The 17,423-nt window shown below is 37.6% G+C and overlaps 3 protein-coding genes and 1 pseudogene across 7 annotated transcripts; 2 read left to right on the top strand and 2 right to left on the bottom strand.

Annotated features, from left to right (window-relative positions):
* Window positions 1-20: 20 nt before the first annotated feature.
* On the bottom strand, window positions 21-10,604 carry LOC111284855 (Tetratricopeptide repeat (TPR)-like superfamily protein). 4 transcript variants are annotated; one of them, XM_022873900.2, is made up of 19 exons: window positions 10,444-10,604; window positions 10,278-10,352; window positions 9,798-9,917; window positions 9,673-9,713; window positions 9,104-9,315; window positions 7,110-9,001; window positions 6,670-6,894; window positions 5,876-6,535; window positions 5,473-5,708; window positions 5,138-5,348; window positions 4,845-5,000; window positions 4,225-4,382; window positions 3,929-4,121; window positions 3,334-3,728; window positions 2,791-2,971; window positions 2,239-2,468; window positions 1,401-2,064; window positions 708-786; window positions 21-545 (listed from the first exon to the last, which is right to left on the bottom strand). In XM_022873900.2, the coding sequence occupies exons 1-19, from the start codon at window positions 10,444-10,446 to the stop codon at window positions 301-303; spliced, it is 5,976 nt and encodes a 1,991-aa protein (XP_022729635.2). In that variant the 5' UTR covers window positions 10,447-10,604; the 3' UTR covers window positions 21-300. The 4 variants fall into 4 exon arrangements, with proteins under 4 accessions (XP_022729635.2, XP_022729636.2, XP_089619086.1 ...); XM_022873901.2 differs by having other exon boundaries at window positions 6,670-6,882; XM_089762960.1 differs by lacking the exon at window positions 10,444-10,604 and having other exon boundaries at window positions 9,104-9,317; window positions 9,674-9,713; window positions 10,278-10,296.
* Window positions 10,605-10,632: 28 nt separating this feature from the next.
* LOC111284858 (uncharacterized) lies at window positions 10,633-12,398 on the top strand. Of its 2 annotated transcripts, none has more exons than XM_089762972.1 (6): window positions 10,633-10,782; window positions 11,059-11,187; window positions 11,282-11,420; window positions 11,499-11,627; window positions 11,707-11,797; window positions 12,138-12,398. In XM_089762972.1, the coding sequence occupies exons 2-6, from the start codon at window positions 11,099-11,101 to the stop codon at window positions 12,209-12,211; spliced, it is 522 nt and encodes a 173-aa protein (XP_089619098.1). In that variant the 5' UTR covers window positions 10,633-10,782; window positions 11,059-11,098; the 3' UTR covers window positions 12,212-12,398. The 2 variants fall into 2 exon arrangements, with proteins under 2 accessions (XP_089619098.1, XP_022729652.2); XM_022873917.2 differs by having other exon boundaries at window positions 10,638-10,782; window positions 12,066-12,398.
* A 434-nt stretch (window positions 12,399-12,832) lies between these two features.
* On the bottom strand, window positions 12,833-14,302 carry LOC111284859 (oleosin G pseudogene; annotated as a pseudogene).
* A 114-nt stretch (window positions 14,303-14,416) lies between these two features.
* AUR1 (ataurora1) lies at window positions 14,417-17,113 on the top strand. The gene is made up of 9 exons (XM_022875903.2): window positions 14,417-14,568; window positions 14,981-15,097; window positions 15,291-15,437; window positions 15,529-15,624; window positions 15,757-15,852; window positions 15,943-16,039; window positions 16,224-16,341; window positions 16,693-16,765; window positions 16,855-17,113. The coding sequence occupies exons 1-9, from the start codon at window positions 14,530-14,532 to the stop codon at window positions 16,954-16,956; spliced, it is 885 nt and encodes a 294-aa protein (XP_022731638.1). The 5' UTR covers window positions 14,417-14,529; the 3' UTR covers window positions 16,957-17,113.
* The last annotated feature ends 310 nt before the right edge of the window (window positions 17,114-17,423 follow it).

Raw genomic sequence — 17,423 nt, 5'->3', positions numbered from 1 at the left:
AAAAGATTAAGAGCTCAGGCTTAGAAGCAAATATTTGGTTCGCGTTTATATTTTAGCTCAATCCTAATCGGAAATGCTGTACCAAACATAAATGCATGATGACTACCGTTACCAAATTTTGGTACTTCAAAATTCTACAAGGTTTTTGAGTTAATTTTAATTCAAGCAACTATGGTTTCAGACTCTCAATCTAAAAGGGGAGAGAAAACCCTTGAACTATATGTGGGATTATATCCTGAATTTTTCACTACATGTTAAAAGCAATACGTGCATGATATTTACAATGAGGCCACTATAAAATCAACCTTTGTTAGGATCTCCTCCTTCATGTGCCACAGTGCTCCTTTCCCCTTCATTGTTGTTATTACAAGGATGTAGTTGTGGAGCCACAAATAAGCTCTTTTGGTCCTCATTGGACGAAGGAAGTGGACTGGTGGAATGTCTGCTATCATTCTCAGACACTAGAGCAGGTGGCCCTGATATAACCGGAGCAGCCTCCGCTTCACTGCCTCCATGACTTGCAGTGTCTTTGCCACTACCAACAGCTGCAAGTTCATCAGAAGTTATATTGAGAGTTGTGGAAAGCGGCCATTGAGTGTTGAAATGGTAAAACATAAAGATAAGAAGACATGAAGTTTGATAAACTCAAATTTGAATCATATCTAATCAGATGAAAATTACACGATTGCTTGAGTAGCAGAATTAACCTGTATGGCTGGTTACAGCAATGCTAGTGTTTGTATTTTGTGGTGCTGATGAAGTTGCAACCCCCCTTTTCATCTTCAACTGCAGAACCAAAAAAAAAAAACATGATTAGTAAGTCTACTCACACAGACAATCCTTTTGTATTTCATTCTGCTTTGAAATCCGTTGAATCTTCTATCATTTTTTTCATATAGGGTTAGTGTTACAAATAGCCACTGAACTATAATGAAATCTCCAATGTGATATCCGAATTTTAAAAATATCTAATGTGGTATCTGAACCATAAATCTATTAACCAAAATGTTACTCATCTCTAACGTAATTAGCTCCAAAAGATGACACGTGACTGAAAATTAATTTTTCAAGTACCACATTAGTTAATAGATTCATAATCCATATATCACATTAAATCATTTTTAAAATTTAGGTATCACATTGAATATTTTACTATAATTTAAGGGTTCGTGAAATTAACCCCTTCATATGGTATTTTCATTCTTGATGAGGAACTAAGGTAAAACTCACTTAACTTCAATATCAAGGCACAACAAATCCTCTCAACTTCTCATTCTAAAATATAAAATACAAAGTAGGGAAATGAAATAAGGGACTAAAAAAATATTAGAAACCAAGTTTATCCTGCAAAAAGACAATCTTTGTATTTTGGCACTCTAAAAATTTCCCAACTTTCATACCTTAGCATTTTCTTCACAATGCTTTACAACAACTGAGATGCTGGCACAGCGACCATTCAATAGCGTATAAGCCCACAACAAAAGCTTCCTTGGAACGCTTAGATCAAGAGTTTCAACACCTTCCATGCTTGATGGAAATTGCTTTTCTTTTACCAGCCGAGATGGCACCAAATAAAGGTTGACACCAGCTGGGAGCATCACACAGGAGCTCTCCCGATAGAAATTATATGAACTTCTAAGCAAAGAGTTGGCAGTCTCCCGATCTCCATCAGCAGCTTTCTTTATTATGATATTATTAATTTTTGCCAAAGTTGGGCTCCATTTTGTTTGAAGACTATCCAAATGAGTTGAGTCCTCAAATGATGAACTCCATATTTCATGTGTCAGCAGATTAATACAAAGCTGCAGACTGCTTTCCACAGCACCATCTACGGGGTTAAGACTTTGAATCTCATTTGGAAATCCAGATTGCAATGGAGTAACTGATGCCAAGCCAATTATAAGAGATCGACACCAAGCAACAGAAGCATGCTTGCAAACTTTTGCGCAATTACTATTTGACAATTTTGGATTCTTGAACCGTTTACGGATCTTCTCATTTATTGCTTCAAGTATTTCCAGTTTTCCATTTCTTTCCAGGGACACAATATACTGGTGAAGATACCTGAGTCAAGTTAATCAACTATTAGAGTTTTATGTAAAGGAAAGACACTAGTTATATTATCAGTTAAAGGGTAGGCATTGCAAATTGCCTAATTATCACATACTAAATGTTACATATTAAAGATTCCAAGAATTTTAGAATTCTTAAACAATGAACTCAGAAAACTTATGTTACCCATATAAACTGCCCTCAGATATTTCTGGACTCTTAATCTCAGGCAAACAGTAGATCTCAGGCCATAAGGTACCCTGTTCCATAAACAAACCAAATATCTTCTCTAGTTGATGCTCAAAACTACATGCAGGATCAATACCAGCAGTCTCAACTTGACTCATGGATAAAACTAGAGCTTTGATGTGCCTCCCAAGTGCCACTGGTACAATGTCTTCAATGCACAAGGAGAACTGGGCAAAAAACAACAGCAGATTACGATAGTATTAACGGAGATGGGTGAGGCATATGACTTTTGGAGTGATTACACCTGATCTAACTAAAATAACTTAACTGCAAATATAGTAGTCATACATGAATCGTCATTATCTTCTTTCGTTTTCCATTTTTATTTATCTTAAAGAGTGCATATGAAAGCAGGCTTCAATAGAAAACGGTACTAGAAACTGTTTGTCTCCTAAATCTAGTTAACCATAGATGCATTGCATGATAGGAGTTAGGTTCTGACCAAAATGCAACGAATCAGAGCTAGTTTCTAAAGGATTGACTTGTTACCCGCTTATCTGACCGAAGGGAGACATAAGCCCGGTCAAGAGTACAGATGTCTCCAGTTTCTTCCAACAATTTCAGATAAAACAACAAGTATTTTCGGATGCAAGTTATAAACTTTCGAGAACTCTCTGGTAAGTTTACTTCAAGGGCCTTCTTGTTCCCAGCTAAACCTGGTGTTTTGCGCCTGATTTTTTTTTCAACAAGAAAAGAAGACAAAATGAAATAGATTAGATCCATATTAATAACAGCCAATAAGTGACTTGAATTATATGTATGATCAACAACATGAAATTTTAAAAAGGGAATCTAAGAACACCATATTGAGAAGAATTTGAACAGTCCACAATCCCTTTTCTTAGCACCTCTCTCCACACCCTCCCAAAAAAAAAAAAAAAAGGTAACCACTGAAACTTGAACTGGATCATTGAGCAGAAAAATTGTTCAAATTCTTAATTTCATACTTTTTATTTTATAATGAAGCCGCTTTATTTTTAAGTTATGACAATCCAATTGCTTGGAATATGAAATATAGGGTTGCAGCCATACTTTCCTTTTTTCACCATGCCATCAATCTCCCACATATTTATTGTAAAGCTTGAGCGAGATGATTTGAAGCAGAAAGAAAGTTCATCTTTGGCCTTCTGCAAATCAGCCCTGCCCCCCTTTTTATATAGCCCTTGGGCGAGCATAAATCTGGCCTTATGAAAATGTTTCAGATCTCCTCCAACACAAATTTCCAGGGCGGAAAGACAGTCATTGTAAAGCATGTTCCACACCTCCTCCATTTTCTCTGATTTATCATGGTGTTCTTCCTCCATATTTTTTTGACAGCTTTTATCCATTGTATCTTCTTGCAAAAGTGAAGTTTCAGTAGTTATTCCCCTGATAATGCCCATTACAGCATCCTTCATAGATTGATCAAAAGAATAACTTGAAAGAACCTGGAACACAATCAATGAGAGTTGAGACTCAAGAAATTTTATCAAGTGAACTAGACACATTCAGAAACTTAAAGCTGGTAAACTATTAAATCATGAAATGATTCAAGATTAAGAAGCTACAACAGGGAAAAGAAAAAAGTCAAATAATGTTAATTTTACTTGCTCGGAAGAGGAAAGAGGGAAGGGGGGATGAAAGAAACCTTTAAAACTTCAAGATTTTGTTTTCCGCAGGTCCAGAGTAACTTCAGGCGCGAAGCATGCATTCTGTAGAAAGGATCGACAGCTGATGGATTCAAAGCAATGGCCTTATCATAATAGGATAATGATGTCTCATGCGAGTATCCAAGCTTCTGACAGAGTTTTCCAATGTAGAATGCATGTGACCAATCCTGCCTACAACATAATGGAGTCAGCTGAAGGAATACATCTTATGATCTTAAACTTCAAGAGTGAGACAGAATGGGGGAAGGGGAAGGATTCAGAAAAGCAGAAGTACTTGTGCGTGAAGGCTTTTTTAAAATGCCTCAACGAGTTGTCACAGTACATCCTCCAAACTGCATCCCTTGATGGCAAAACGAATCGCTGATCAAAAATTGGGACAACATTCTGAAGGCTGTCGTAGTATACTAAAGCCAATAGCTCATGTATCTCACACTAGGATCATGCAAAGTTACACAATAATTAGCAACAAATTGCTACAAATATTAACAATAAAAACAAACAACATAAATAAACTAGTAAAGCATCTGCCAAGAGGCATTCAGTTCACAGATTTTATTCTCATTATCACTATTGAACTCTTAAACCTCATATCAGATGAATGTCCCCAGCATTTTAAGTGTATCAAGGAAAGTCCAAAGAAATAAGGAATTAATTCTTAAAATCATCTAATAATCACGATAAGTGATAGCATGGGGCATATGCTTTCTATGGGACCTATCTCTTTTTCCGTCCCTTCTTACTAACTCACATGTTAAGATCTGTTTTGAGTGAACAGGTTTGAGAAATAACATTTAATCACTGATATAAGGGATGTAAATGGCAAATTTGTCCAAGAATATCACTAAAATCCAAACCAATGTCCAAGATGCATATGAATCATTGGCATAGGGTTACCTGCTGCTCTGATGTCTTGGCCAAAGCCAAACTTACTAGTAGACAACGCCTGCTCCTCCTCCTACTTGTCTCAACTCTCTGAGACAAAGTGGTATTTTTCCTCCATCCTGATACATTTATGTGCTTACTCCCATCATTTAGCAGCAAGTCCACCTCCTACTTAAAGGAAGCCAAAGAGAATTTTGTAAACAAATTGATTCCTTGCTAGGAAGATATAAAAACCACTTTATAATAAGGTTTTAACAGTTTGTGCATCAATCACTATTAAAATGATGACCAAAAGTAAATCTTGCCTCATCATAAATATTTGCAAGACGTTGCCAACTCTCAAAGCGTAGGGGGTTATAGAGTAGATCGTATTTAAAGAGGTTTGCATTTTGCTGAACAAATTCTTCCCCTTCCTTGGTGAGCACAAAGCCAGGCCATTTATCAGTTGCATTCATTTCTTCTGACTGTGCTAGGAAATAATACAAATTGCTATAGACCTCCAAATATGGCTCAGAGCTGCTACCCATAATTACACACACAGATAGCATATCAGTAAAGGAGTAACAACATGCACATTTAACCATTAATAAAAGAAACAAACAAGCATCTAACATAGTAGCAGAACAACACAAATGTATACCTCCGAAACAATGATGCCTTGTACTGTTTGAGGCTTCCTCCATCAGGAAAAAGCATCTTTGTTATGGTCTCAAGAAAACCTTCAGATCCAGCCATCTCTGACAGTTTGTTCTCACATAAGTCAGGATCATCTAAAAATTTATCTATTATATTTCCAACCAAAATTTCTTCAGGTGGTTGAGGAAAGTGTTTACGTATGGTTCTTAGCACTCTGCGAAGTTTGACCAATCCAGTTCTCTGACACATAAAATAATCTCATTGAGCTATGTTGCATTCAGCACAATTAAATAATAACAATAATAGTTAAAAAAAAAAACTCCTCTTGTGTACACATCACATGCACAGGCACCAGCGCAGTCATGTTTGTCAGTGTGCATGTGTGTGAAGAGAGAAAGACTACTCACAGAAGAAGCCTTGGCAGAAGGAAGAATGTATTGGAAAACATCAGCACATTGTTCCTTAGTCTGATAATCACCACGACTAGTATTTTTGTGCACAGCCAGTTCATCATCATAAGATGAGTCAGATCTGAGATTAAGACCATATAAGCAAAAAAAACACTGATCCAAAGCATTATCTATCATTAGCTCAAGTTCCTCCTTTTCATCTTTGGTAAGCTCATTGGCACATTCATCAAGCTGATCACCACATTTTTCTCCAAGGTTGATTTTGTCCTCATTACTGCATTGCTTTTCATGTGCTATTGCATGGTCTTTCTCTTGGCCAGAACAAGATGGAGTTCCTTTAGAAGAAATCCTTTCAATATCATCCTTCATCGCAGCAATGGATTCGGAATTTTGAGTTCCACCCATTTCCACATCTAGCTTATCTGAACTTATTTCGTTTTCCGATGTTTTGACAGTATCATCATTGCTTGGCTGCCTATCATCTGGACTTGTCTCCCTGTTTGAAGAGTTAACACTGGATTTTAGCTTCATGTCCAAGGCCAAGAGATGCTTTATGGCAAATTTAAGAAATGTTGCTTCCTCCCCTTCACCACCCTCACCCGCACAGCAAAGCCCATATTCAGCAAGCAAGTCATGAGTTGCCACAATTAATTCAACCTAAGACAAGAAGTCAGAAAACAGAAATTAAAGATATATACACATGCACACAAATGCTGTGAGAAAAAGAATAATCAATACATCAATGAGTGGATTGCTAATTTCTTCTTCAAAAAAACTAATGAAAAATTTACCTGGGTTTTAACAGTTACAGAAGGGTCAAGATGTTGAAGCTTGCAGAAAGCAATGGCTGCATCAATGAAGCAGTTACTTTGCTTTTGTTCTTCTTGATCAACAATTACTGGCATAGAAGATTTCTTACAAAGGACAGTGTTTGCAATGTTGTACATGATTGCCAGAAGCAGTGATTGAATGTAATTTAAGATGCTGACCAAAACAGTGCCACTCTGCAACCATAGCTAAAATGAAGTCAAGATGCAGTAGAGGGAAATAAAAAGGAAAATATTCTCATTTAAAAATTAACCAGGAGTCAGAACAGAAGGGTATGTTTCTCAAATATCAAAGAACTTGATCATGTAAGATTGGGCTTACATGAAGTGGATTACAGAGTTACTAGTACTTTATTCTAGACTACAATCATAAAAAGCATTTCTGCTGGGAAAAAATTACTTACAGAATCTCGAGATTGATCAATGAATTTTTTCACTTGTGAAACACATTGTAAAATTGACTTCACTTCCTCTCCAACCAAGTGATTCTGGTGATTGCTTGAACTGTCACTTGATACCATCTCATGACCAGAAAACATTTTTGACCCTGACTTCTGATGAAAGGATTTATAAAAAGCAACACATTCACCCATTCCAGCTAGTGCCATAAGTATTTGAAGCTTTCGTGTGTGACTATTCAAATACACCTCAATATCCATTGGCTTTATCTTCTGACAAGCTCTAATTAATATATCTAATGCTGATAGTTCAACAGATGTAACACCCCCGCCCTTTGGGTCAGTAGCCAGTAAAGGTGATATATAATTGGCAGAAAAAAGAAGAGGAGCAAGCAAAGCTACACATTCCAGATACATCTCCTTCTCAATCATCTCACCTAGAGTCTTCTCCAACAAGAAATCAACCTTTAACAAATTTATTTCATGAAGAATCCTCTCAACAGTTAACTCTTGAGTAATCTTACAATGTGGCAGCTGCACCATGCATAAGGGATTGTTTGCATTTTCCTTCTTCACCAAAAGTGACATGCAAATGCAGAATTCCTCATAAGCTTTTGCCTTGTTCCCTTCCAGAACAGATAACTGTCCACTCAACCAGAAGTAGCGAACCCAGAAGGGACTTTTGTGAGATAACAAGAAACTATCTAAATCTGAACTTTCACAAATAGTGTTATTGGATGATATTCCGTCAGTGCCTTGAAAACTCTTCAATGAAGAGCAATTCTCATTCCAAAATGTCACATGAAATGGATGATCTAAAGCTACTGATTCAATTATTTTACAAAGATGGAAAGATGCCTCCGATGAAAATTCAGATGCATTCGAGGAATTGGAGGGAGAAGACCCAATGTTGTGGTACAATTCAGCAAGAAAAAGACTACATTCAGGAGTCCTATCCTGCCCCCAATGCCTTGTCAATTTCTCCAACTCAAGGAATTTGACATGCGCATCTGGATGCACAAGGTTTCTACTTGAGGCATGTTCCAAAAGCAAGTGACCCATATGGTAAGCACCATAATTATTTGAAGTTTCTCTTATAAAGTTAGCAACATCTCTACATTCCATATCCAAGGAATTTGCTTGTTCAGCAAATGAGACTGAACGATTAACAACATCATCAGAATCTTTACCTTCTGGTTTACTCAAGACAAAAGATTCTAGTAATTGAAACACAATCTTGGCCAAATCCTTACCAGCAGCAAAATCTAATTCTTCTTTGCCAGGTTTACGACTCCTAAGCCTTTCAAGACGAGTACTCCGCCTCTCCTGTGGTTGTTCTTCCAAAAAATTTGATTCTTTTTCTTTCACATTACTTGCTCTTTCAGAGTCACAATCAGCAGGATGCATGCTTTCATCACTTGAAGCTAAAGTAGGAACTTTCTTTTCCACAGGCTCCATGACAATTTCAGAACTAGGAGGGAAGAGTATACTTAACCTCACATCCCCAGATCTGTGCAATTTTCCAGTCCTAACCTCAGATCCACAACCATTCAGTGGAAGTAAAATTCCCAGGAGTCCATCAGCAAGAGCAGCCCAGGAAGCTTCTGCAATTTGCAATTCTATGTTCTGGTTCAGCTTTTTGAGTGCAGTGCCCTCATCTAGATTCTCATCAAGTGCTTTTCTCTTATCATCAAATTTAAGACGAACATGTTTAGGTTCCAGCTTATCTATACCTCTAGGAGCAAAAGGAACTGATTCAGACTCCTCAATAGTATTTTTGACATGCAGGGCACGAGAATGCGATGGCCAATGCCTTAAAATCAACTCTGCAACAGAAAGGCATGCAACTTCATCACCAATGGCAATGAGAACTTCCAACAGTTTCTCCATGCAATTCCCTGCCACATATATAATCGATTGTATGCATCATGAAAATTTGACACATAGCACACAGCAAGAGAACTAAGAACGGGAAACGACTGAAGCAGATAAATGCTCACAATTGTTAGGACTGCACAAAAGTCCCTGCTCAAAAGCCCAACGTGAAATACTCAACGAACCCATTGAGCAAGATAGAGTTCCCAGCTGGTTCCAGACGACTGAATCTTTGTTATCAATCTCTACAGCTTGAAGATAACAATGCAAAGCACTCTCATAATGACTTGAACCTTGTTGAAGAAAAACAGTGGCAAGGTTCTTCAAGGCCAAAAATCTGCACAGAACCAGATGAAAAACATTAACACATGCTTTCAAGAATAAGATGTCATAACAAAATACATTTATTCGGTACAACTAGCAGATAAATCTAAATCACAGCAAATTTATTCAATCAAACCAAAGACCACATGACTTTACCAACACTTCTATAAAATGAAATCTCTACAGAAACTTATAGAGAAGACACAATTTACATAAAACTACAAAACCAATGATTCATAGGCATCATGGTTTGCTTTCTAAGATGCAATAAAAGGAAAGTAGTCACACATTACCAGAGTAAAAGAATCAAAACTATGCAAGCATACTATTTAAAACTAAGTTAGATATAGGTAAGAAGATAGCTCTTAACTTGAGTTGTAACAGATGGCAGTCAGTAGTATTGCTATCCACCTGAATAAATTAAAAACAAGTAATTACTTAAAAAAAATTTAAGGCAGTTGCAGCTGAAAACTTTTCATGGAACAAGACAGGTACTTGAGCATTTGAAATGAGAGGATCTTTCAGAACCGATTCTAACAGTTCGCGAGCTTTTTCATACTCTTTAGCCTGTAACTTGAGAAGCCCATCATGATAAGTTTGTGTAAGATGGGATTCCTGCATCAAACCATAAAAGAAATCAATTTTATTCTTTTAAATAACAAGACCAAAATCAAATGTAGAGCTATACACTCTCAAAAGTAAAAACTAAAAATACAATAAAGAATCCCAAAATTCACTCTTTAGGAAAAAAAAAATAAATAAAACCCTCAAATTGTTCAACTAAAAAAGGGTTCAGAACTGCGAAGCAGCTTTTTTTTTTTTTTTTTTTACCGTAGCGTTGTCAACTTAGGATTGACAAGATGAACATGAATAAGATTCAAAGCCGACACAACAATGGAAACAATGCAATTTGAAACAATTTTTTTTTACTCTAATTAATTACATTCAAATATGTTAAAAGAAATAAAAGCATGCCTGAGCTTCTTTAGTTGGAGCTAAGGGTTCCCATTGGCCTCTGGAATCCGTATCATTAATAGCTGCGATTGAGAACTGAAACCCACACAAAAAAAGTTAAAAAATAAAAAATAACTCCCTTCGACAGCAGTCAAGAAAAGATTAAAGAACAAAACAATCATCGTACCATTTTTTTTTTTACTTCCTTGTTCGAATGCTGTCTTGAGGAGACTCTTCAAGTCGTTGCTCACTTGCTTTTGGCTTGCTTCAGATTCAGGCGTGTTCTATTCCTTTTAGTTTTCTTACCATCCCAAATCGTTTTTTCTGGGATTTTCGGGTTGTAAGACTGTAAATATTCTTCCACTTTTTCATTAGAAATAAACAAACCAACGGCCCAACCCAAGACATCTAAGCGGCACCGTTTAAAAGCCCAGACGCCAAAACAGAATTTACTTCCCTCAAACAGATTTTCACTGCTGCGACGAAAACAGATTCAAACTGAGACAGATCAGAGCTTCGGATTCTGGTAAGTCCTGTGAATGTTATAGATTCTGAGTAAAAAGTTTAGATATTTTAAAAGGCTGGATTTTGGTGGAATTTGTTTGATTCAGTTTCGATGGGAAATCGAAGCCCTTTTAATTTAACACATTTTAACGAATATTTGGCGGGCTTGAGAGGCTTTGCTTCATAGAATAAATTGACTTATGGTTTTCAATTTTAGTTACAAAAAAGCTTTTAATTTCTTAAAAAAAAAAAAAAAAAAAAGGCTAGACTAAACCAACCTCTGCCTTTGGTGTACTAGATTCAAGAGCTTGAGGCGGCGCACTTTCTTCTTATCTACAATGCTTCATTCAAACGAGTTCAATTTATTCATTGTAATCTATATTTTAATCTTCATTGTTGGCAGCTCCATTTTCAGCCATGGTAAAATGTAAGTAACCTCAAAAAAGATGGATTTTTGTGTCAGTTACCTCTTGATATTTTCTCTTGCCAATGAAAAAGCTTCTGCTTTGCCTTTTTTACAGGCTTGACGCCACCGTTTTGAATGTTGGGGAGGAGCTAAAGGAGGAAACTTTACCGTTACGAATGGGTTCTCGAGTTTACCAACTACAAGGGCTCAAGTCATTAACTTGGTATGAAGTGAAGATATCGTATCCAGCTTCTGTATGTGATTTCTTTTCTATGGTTTGCCTCTTTGTGACATTTTCATTTTCAAAAACTGATATTTGCTTTTATTGGAAGATTCCTGCAAGCTTTTCTTTGCAATTGAAGAAGGGGAATTCAGATTCTAGGTTAAACAGGAATAGAAGATTGTTGAATACAGAGAAGTTGATATTCAAGAGTGATAGTCTCGACACGATTGATGATCAGGTTTTGGTTTTGCTGCTGAAATTTTTTGATGTAATTTTTTCATACCTTGTGTGAAAATAGAAGTTTCAATTTTGCTCAGGGTGCACTGTATGTTTTGGTGACTGTGGAGCCTGAAGGTTTTGTTGCAATACCCAACACAAAGGAGAGAGAGTTCATCATCTTTAATATTGGTATGCTAACTATTTTCTTGTCTCCTAACAAGTATTTTTTTTAGAAGTGGTGATACAAAACCCTTCTATTTTGCCTTTTTCCTTCTTCAAATGAAATCTGCTCTGATTTTAGCTTGTTTGCCTATTCTGTTTGTTTTCCTTCTCTTTCAATCCCTTTGATTTATCGTTCTCATGAGAATAGCAGTTTCATACTACATGGTTTTTACAATAGCTCAGGTTTTTTTCTTTGTTCGGTATAACTGATAACGTAAAATTTTTAATTTTTCAGTTTGCGATGAACTATTTTTGGGTATCCCTTACAAAGCTTGGTGGGTTGTATTCTTTGCATTGCTGTGTTTAGGTTTGGCATTGATTATTCCTCGCTATCTTCCATCATATCTGCTAGTTGCTCAGAATGTTGCCAAGCAGTCCTGAGACTTGTCTTTAAGATACCATTTTCTCACCGTGGAGCATTTGTTAATTGTTATGTAAGGAGGTGTTTTGTAACAAAATTTTCAAAAATGTAGCTGTAGCAACTTTTGGAAATGTCAAACATTTGGCTTGATGAATGATTGTTTATGTTTTCAGACATTCGATGCTCAAATGCAACAAATCTTTTTCACCTGTTTATGTTTGTTTTTAGCTTGTAGGTTATTGATTTGTATAGTTCTTCTCCGGGCATAAATGTCCAGAGATGAAATTGGAATCTCCTCACAGGGTATAGGCTCCAACCACCATTAATCATCCTGGACTCTTGGTCCTATAACTGGTCTGGCTTTTTAAGGCCCATATTTTATGAAAGTGGGCTCGTAATTTAAGCCGAAAAAACTGTCCAATTGTGGTTTGGGCCTTTGGAGACTCCAACCCAGATCAGCTGACGGCCCGATACCCAATAAGAAAAGAACGAATCCCTGATCTACGTGGCGAACGATCCTTAATTCCGCATTTTCACCGTTAATGATTTTGACGTGTACATCAGTATCCAAGCTTACTTAGGAGATCTTGAAGGATGGAAAGTGAAAAGCGGAAATTAACACCCCTTGTTTTGGCCTCATAGAACTGAACTGTGAAACTCACTTTGTTGCTTGAGACAAACAGAAACTTATTAACAAAGAAACGAGATTTTGACCTACAAAGAGAACCCGCCAACGCAACTGTTTCAATTACAACGACCAAAAACACATGATCTACGATGCGTGCATGCATGCCAATTTGATTAAAAACACAAAACAAAGACAACACCACCGCCAACCTTAAACAACCAACAAGCTTTAACCCAAACCGTGCCCTAACTAAACATTTTAAATCAAGATCCTTGGCCTTGAGCAACCTCCTGAGCCTTGTGCTGCATGTATTGTCCATACTCCCTCGCCTTCTCCGTCATGTCTCTAGCCGTACTTGCAAGCTTATTCGTTGCATAATCCAGCTGATCCGCTCCAGTTGGGTGCTTCCCTTTCACGTAATTATATATCCACGATAACGACGTGATCGCCACCACGCCACAGCCACCCGAAACCAAGAACCCGGAAACCACCAGCAAGATGGCTATCCCAGCCGGGACCAGAACTGGACTGAACAGGACCATAAGTGGCGTGGCCATGATCAGGTCAATCACTGTCCCGGTCAAGGTTAACCCTGACAAGAAATGCAGCGTTGCACCCATGTAGCCGCAGTCAAAAAATTAGCCGCCCGGCGAGAAGATGGGGCCGACTCATAAAGCTTCTGAGTCATCGGTTTCTTTCGATCAGTCGACATGATGAACGGCCCTGATCATACAATGAAAAAAATCAACAAAAAATGGCAAAAGAGAGTGAGAAAATGAAAGGCGGGTTGCGGATCGAGGTGAGCTGAAGAGGCGACCGTCAGAGTGGCATTATAAGGAGGTGGGGAGAAGGGACACGGACGTGGGGTGGAGGTGGAGGTATGATCTCCTCCGGATGTGTGTAGAGGTGAGGGTATCTATTCTACAATCTAGAACAGTGTCAGGTAAGTGAGGTTGGGTCAGGCGCGTGTATGGTTGAGCAGCTTTGCATGGGTTCGAGTTTATGAGGCTGTGACGCGTGCTCCACACTCGGTTGGCCCTGTTTAGTGACGGATCCTTTCAACTTTGTGTTCAAAAAGGCCTTTCGATGCATTCTGCCAGACGGGTAGGGTAGAGACCAGAGCTAGAAACTAGAAAGTGTTTGAGATGAATGGAATGGATTTTAAGTGTGCATGACACAGCACAGGACCATCCATTTTTGGGAAGATTTTTCGATCCAAAATCTATAGAATTTTTCTGTTGTTAGCAATTGGCCTAAATTCTTTAATACTATTCAGACATAAGCTTTTTCAATTTCAGGTGGGACAAATATCTTAGCCATCTATCATTCAGGGGCCCAAGCATCTGTTCTCAACAGGTAGGATCCAGATATCCAACTGACTTACTTGGCCCATGAGTTGAAAACACATAAGCCCATTTCCATGAGACGGGACAAGCATGTGACTCTAGCCTCTTCTCTCACCAGAGAGACGCTCCTCCCCACATCTCAAAAAGGGGAAATTTTGAAAAACCGTTCCACGTGGCACACGGTACAAATTCGACCGTTGCGAGTGGGGTTCCTCCGATCCCTCCATAACTCCTCTTTTCTTTTTGTCTCTTCTCTCTTCTTCTCCCTCAAATAATAGTACTCGTCGGTCTTTTTCTCTCTCGCCCTCTCCCTTCTCCCTCTCCCTCCCAAAAAAAAACTTGTTCCCCTTTTTTTTTCTCAAAAATGGCGATCGCTGAGACCAATCCCCAACAACAAGAGATGGTAAAGATTTTCTTTTTTAATTTTGTTTTCGCTGAGACAGAGATGGTAAAAATTTTCCTTTTAATTTTGTTGTCGCTGTTTTTCTTTGGAAAATAGTAGGTTTTTTTGTCCTTTTCATCCTTCAAGAACCAAACAAAGCCTAATTTTCTGTTTCGATTTCTTTTATAAAGGAAAGAAAGTTATGAGAAATTTCTCTATATAAAAAGTTTGAATTCCCAAACAGGGTTGATTTCTAGGGTTCTGATGCCAGATTTGGGAATTCCGATAATTTTGTCTCTAGTTGTGTACCCTTTGATATCTAGGATTAGCGGATTTTGAAAAATTGGAAACGTTAATGATTTGGGTATTTTGTTTTGAGACAATGTTGGGGATTTTCGAGTATGTATTTAGTTTGTTGGTATCATTTTGACAGGTTTCTTCAGAGGCTTCAGCAGGTGAAAAGAAAAGATGGACGCTTCGCGATTTTGACATTGGAAAGCCTCTTGGACGAGGAAAATTTGGTCACGTTTATTTAGCTAGAGAAAAGAGGGTCCGTTTCTTTCCTTTTTTTTTCTTTTATTGCTCCTTTTGTTTGCTAAGAAATATGAGGAAAATTGAAGAAAGAAAAGAATTTTATTATCTGGTGAAGATAAAAATAGGCAATTTCGAATTTTGACATATTCTTATAACATCATTATCTGTAATTATAGCACCAGGCTAATCCCTATGTACTTTTGAAACAGAGTAATCATATCGTGGCACTCAAGGTTCTTTTTAAAAGCCAACTACAACAATCTCAAGTTGAACATCAGCTACGTCGTGAAGTGGAAATACAAAGCCACCTGCGCCATCCCAATATATTGAGGCTTTATGGTTATTTCTATGATCAGGTATAGTCCTATATTGATGCTTCCATGTATGCAGCTAACTGAAAATGTGCTGGATGAATTAACATGTTTTTTCTGAATACAAATTTTGCAGAAACGTGTTTATCTGATACTGGAGTATGCAGCCAAAGGTGAACTTTACAAGGAACTGCAAAAGTGTAAATACTTCAGTGAAAGACGGGCAGCTACTGTGAGTTTTTTTACAAACCGATTCTTGTGTAGTTTGTAATGTGCTTAATGAATCTATATGCATGTAGATTGACAAAAGAAAAAACAAAACTAATTGGATGTTTGGTTTGTATGCTTCTGTTGTTTGTTGCAGTATGTTGCATCTTTAGCTCGGGCACTCATTTATTGTCATGGAAAGCATGTAATACACAGAGACATCAAACCTGAGAACCTGTTAATTGGTGCACAGGTAATTCCTAATCTATGGCTGTACTTGTTATTGGGTTTATTCAATGAAAGTCTTATAGTGCTTATCTTGTCAATTGTTTTTCCTTGCCAGGGTGAACTTAAGATTGCAGATTTTGGATGGTCAGTGCACACATTTAACCGCAGGCGGACTATGTGTGGTACACTTGATTATCTCCCTCCCGAAATGGGTAAGTAGTAAACCATTAGAATGCTTCATCAGTTGTCATTTTATTACTGGTTTTGCTCGTTCGTTATCAAGCAGTTCTAGGTTCAAACTTTGCAATCGTGTCAAAAGATGCAACTTCATATGTATCTGAAACAGTAACTGTAAGACAAGACTAAATTTCACCTTATTTTTTATTTTTTTCACAGTTGAAAGCGTAGAGCATGATGCTAGTGTAGATATCTGGAGCCTTGGTGTTTTGTGCTATGAGTTTCTTTATGGAGTCCCTCCTTTTGAGGCCAAGGAACACTCTGACACTTATAGAAGGTAAGTGCGAGCTGCAAAAAAAGAGAACCTGATCAAAACGTTTGGTTACTTTGCAATTTGGGGTTTAGGAGATGCTTTTTTTTGTATTCGGGGTAGGGGTGGGGGTGGGGGTTGGGGTTGTTTTGAGTCGAATCCAGACCTTACAACATGTCACGACACCTTTAGCCACTCGGCCGATATGTTGTTGGCAAATTAGGAGTTGCATTTTATGACACTGCATTTTTCAAGTACCGTTTTCAACTGATAATATGTTAGGTTATTCAACCTGTCACAGTATGATGGCGCCATATTGCTGTTTGCTTATCTTTTTACTGCTGGTATCATAAGTTTTCCACCTTACCCTGTTCACAGGATTGTACAAGTGGATCTTAAGTTCCCTCCTAAACCGATAGTTTCATCTGCAGCTAAGGACCTCATTAGTCAGGTATCTTTTGTTGCTGTTATAACTTGCAATATACATATAACAACAACGTTCCATCATGGAATATCCTGAACATTTAACTTTACTTACAGATGCTTGTTAAGGATTCTTCCCAGCGCCTGCCACTACATAAGCTTCTTGAGCACCCATGGATTGTTCAGAATGCTGACCCATCTGGCATCTATAGAGCTTAAGATACATCTATATTCTTTTTGTGAGGATGATTGTGCAAAGATGGTTTCAAATTAAAAAATTTGCTACGTCCCCAAGCTTTGTAGGAATAACAACTTGTTCCTTAAATCCATCGTAATTCATATGTATGTTAAATTACTATGATTTGTTGTTTTGGCACGTGTAACAATCCTTTTTGTGCTTTTGGTTGTTTGGAATGGAATCACGGAACTCCAAGAATTCGAAAATGACAAATAAATAGTGCCCAAAGGGAAGCTTGTTCAACAAATTGAGCCCAGGCACAGCAACAATTGCATTTATTTGAAAAGATAGTTGCTTTGCAAAATGCTGAAAACGTACCTATCTTTTCAGGTTTGGCTATGAAGGTTAAGTCTTTGGTTTTGTAACTTAGTCTGGGTTCTATTTTAGTTTGACTTGTCTCCAAGATGGCATACGAAGGTTCAAGATGAAGAATATGGTGATTTTGTTT

Source organism: Durio zibethinus, chromosome 6 (assembly GCF_047325235.1).
Source record: "Durio zibethinus cultivar Kanyao isolate XHJ-2024 chromosome 6, ASM4732523v1, whole genome shotgun sequence".
NCBI classification, from domain to species: Eukaryota; Viridiplantae; Streptophyta; class Magnoliopsida; order Malvales; family Malvaceae; genus Durio; species Durio zibethinus.
Note: the sequence above shows the minus strand (reverse complement) of the source record. Positions and strands in the feature narration are given on the sequence as shown.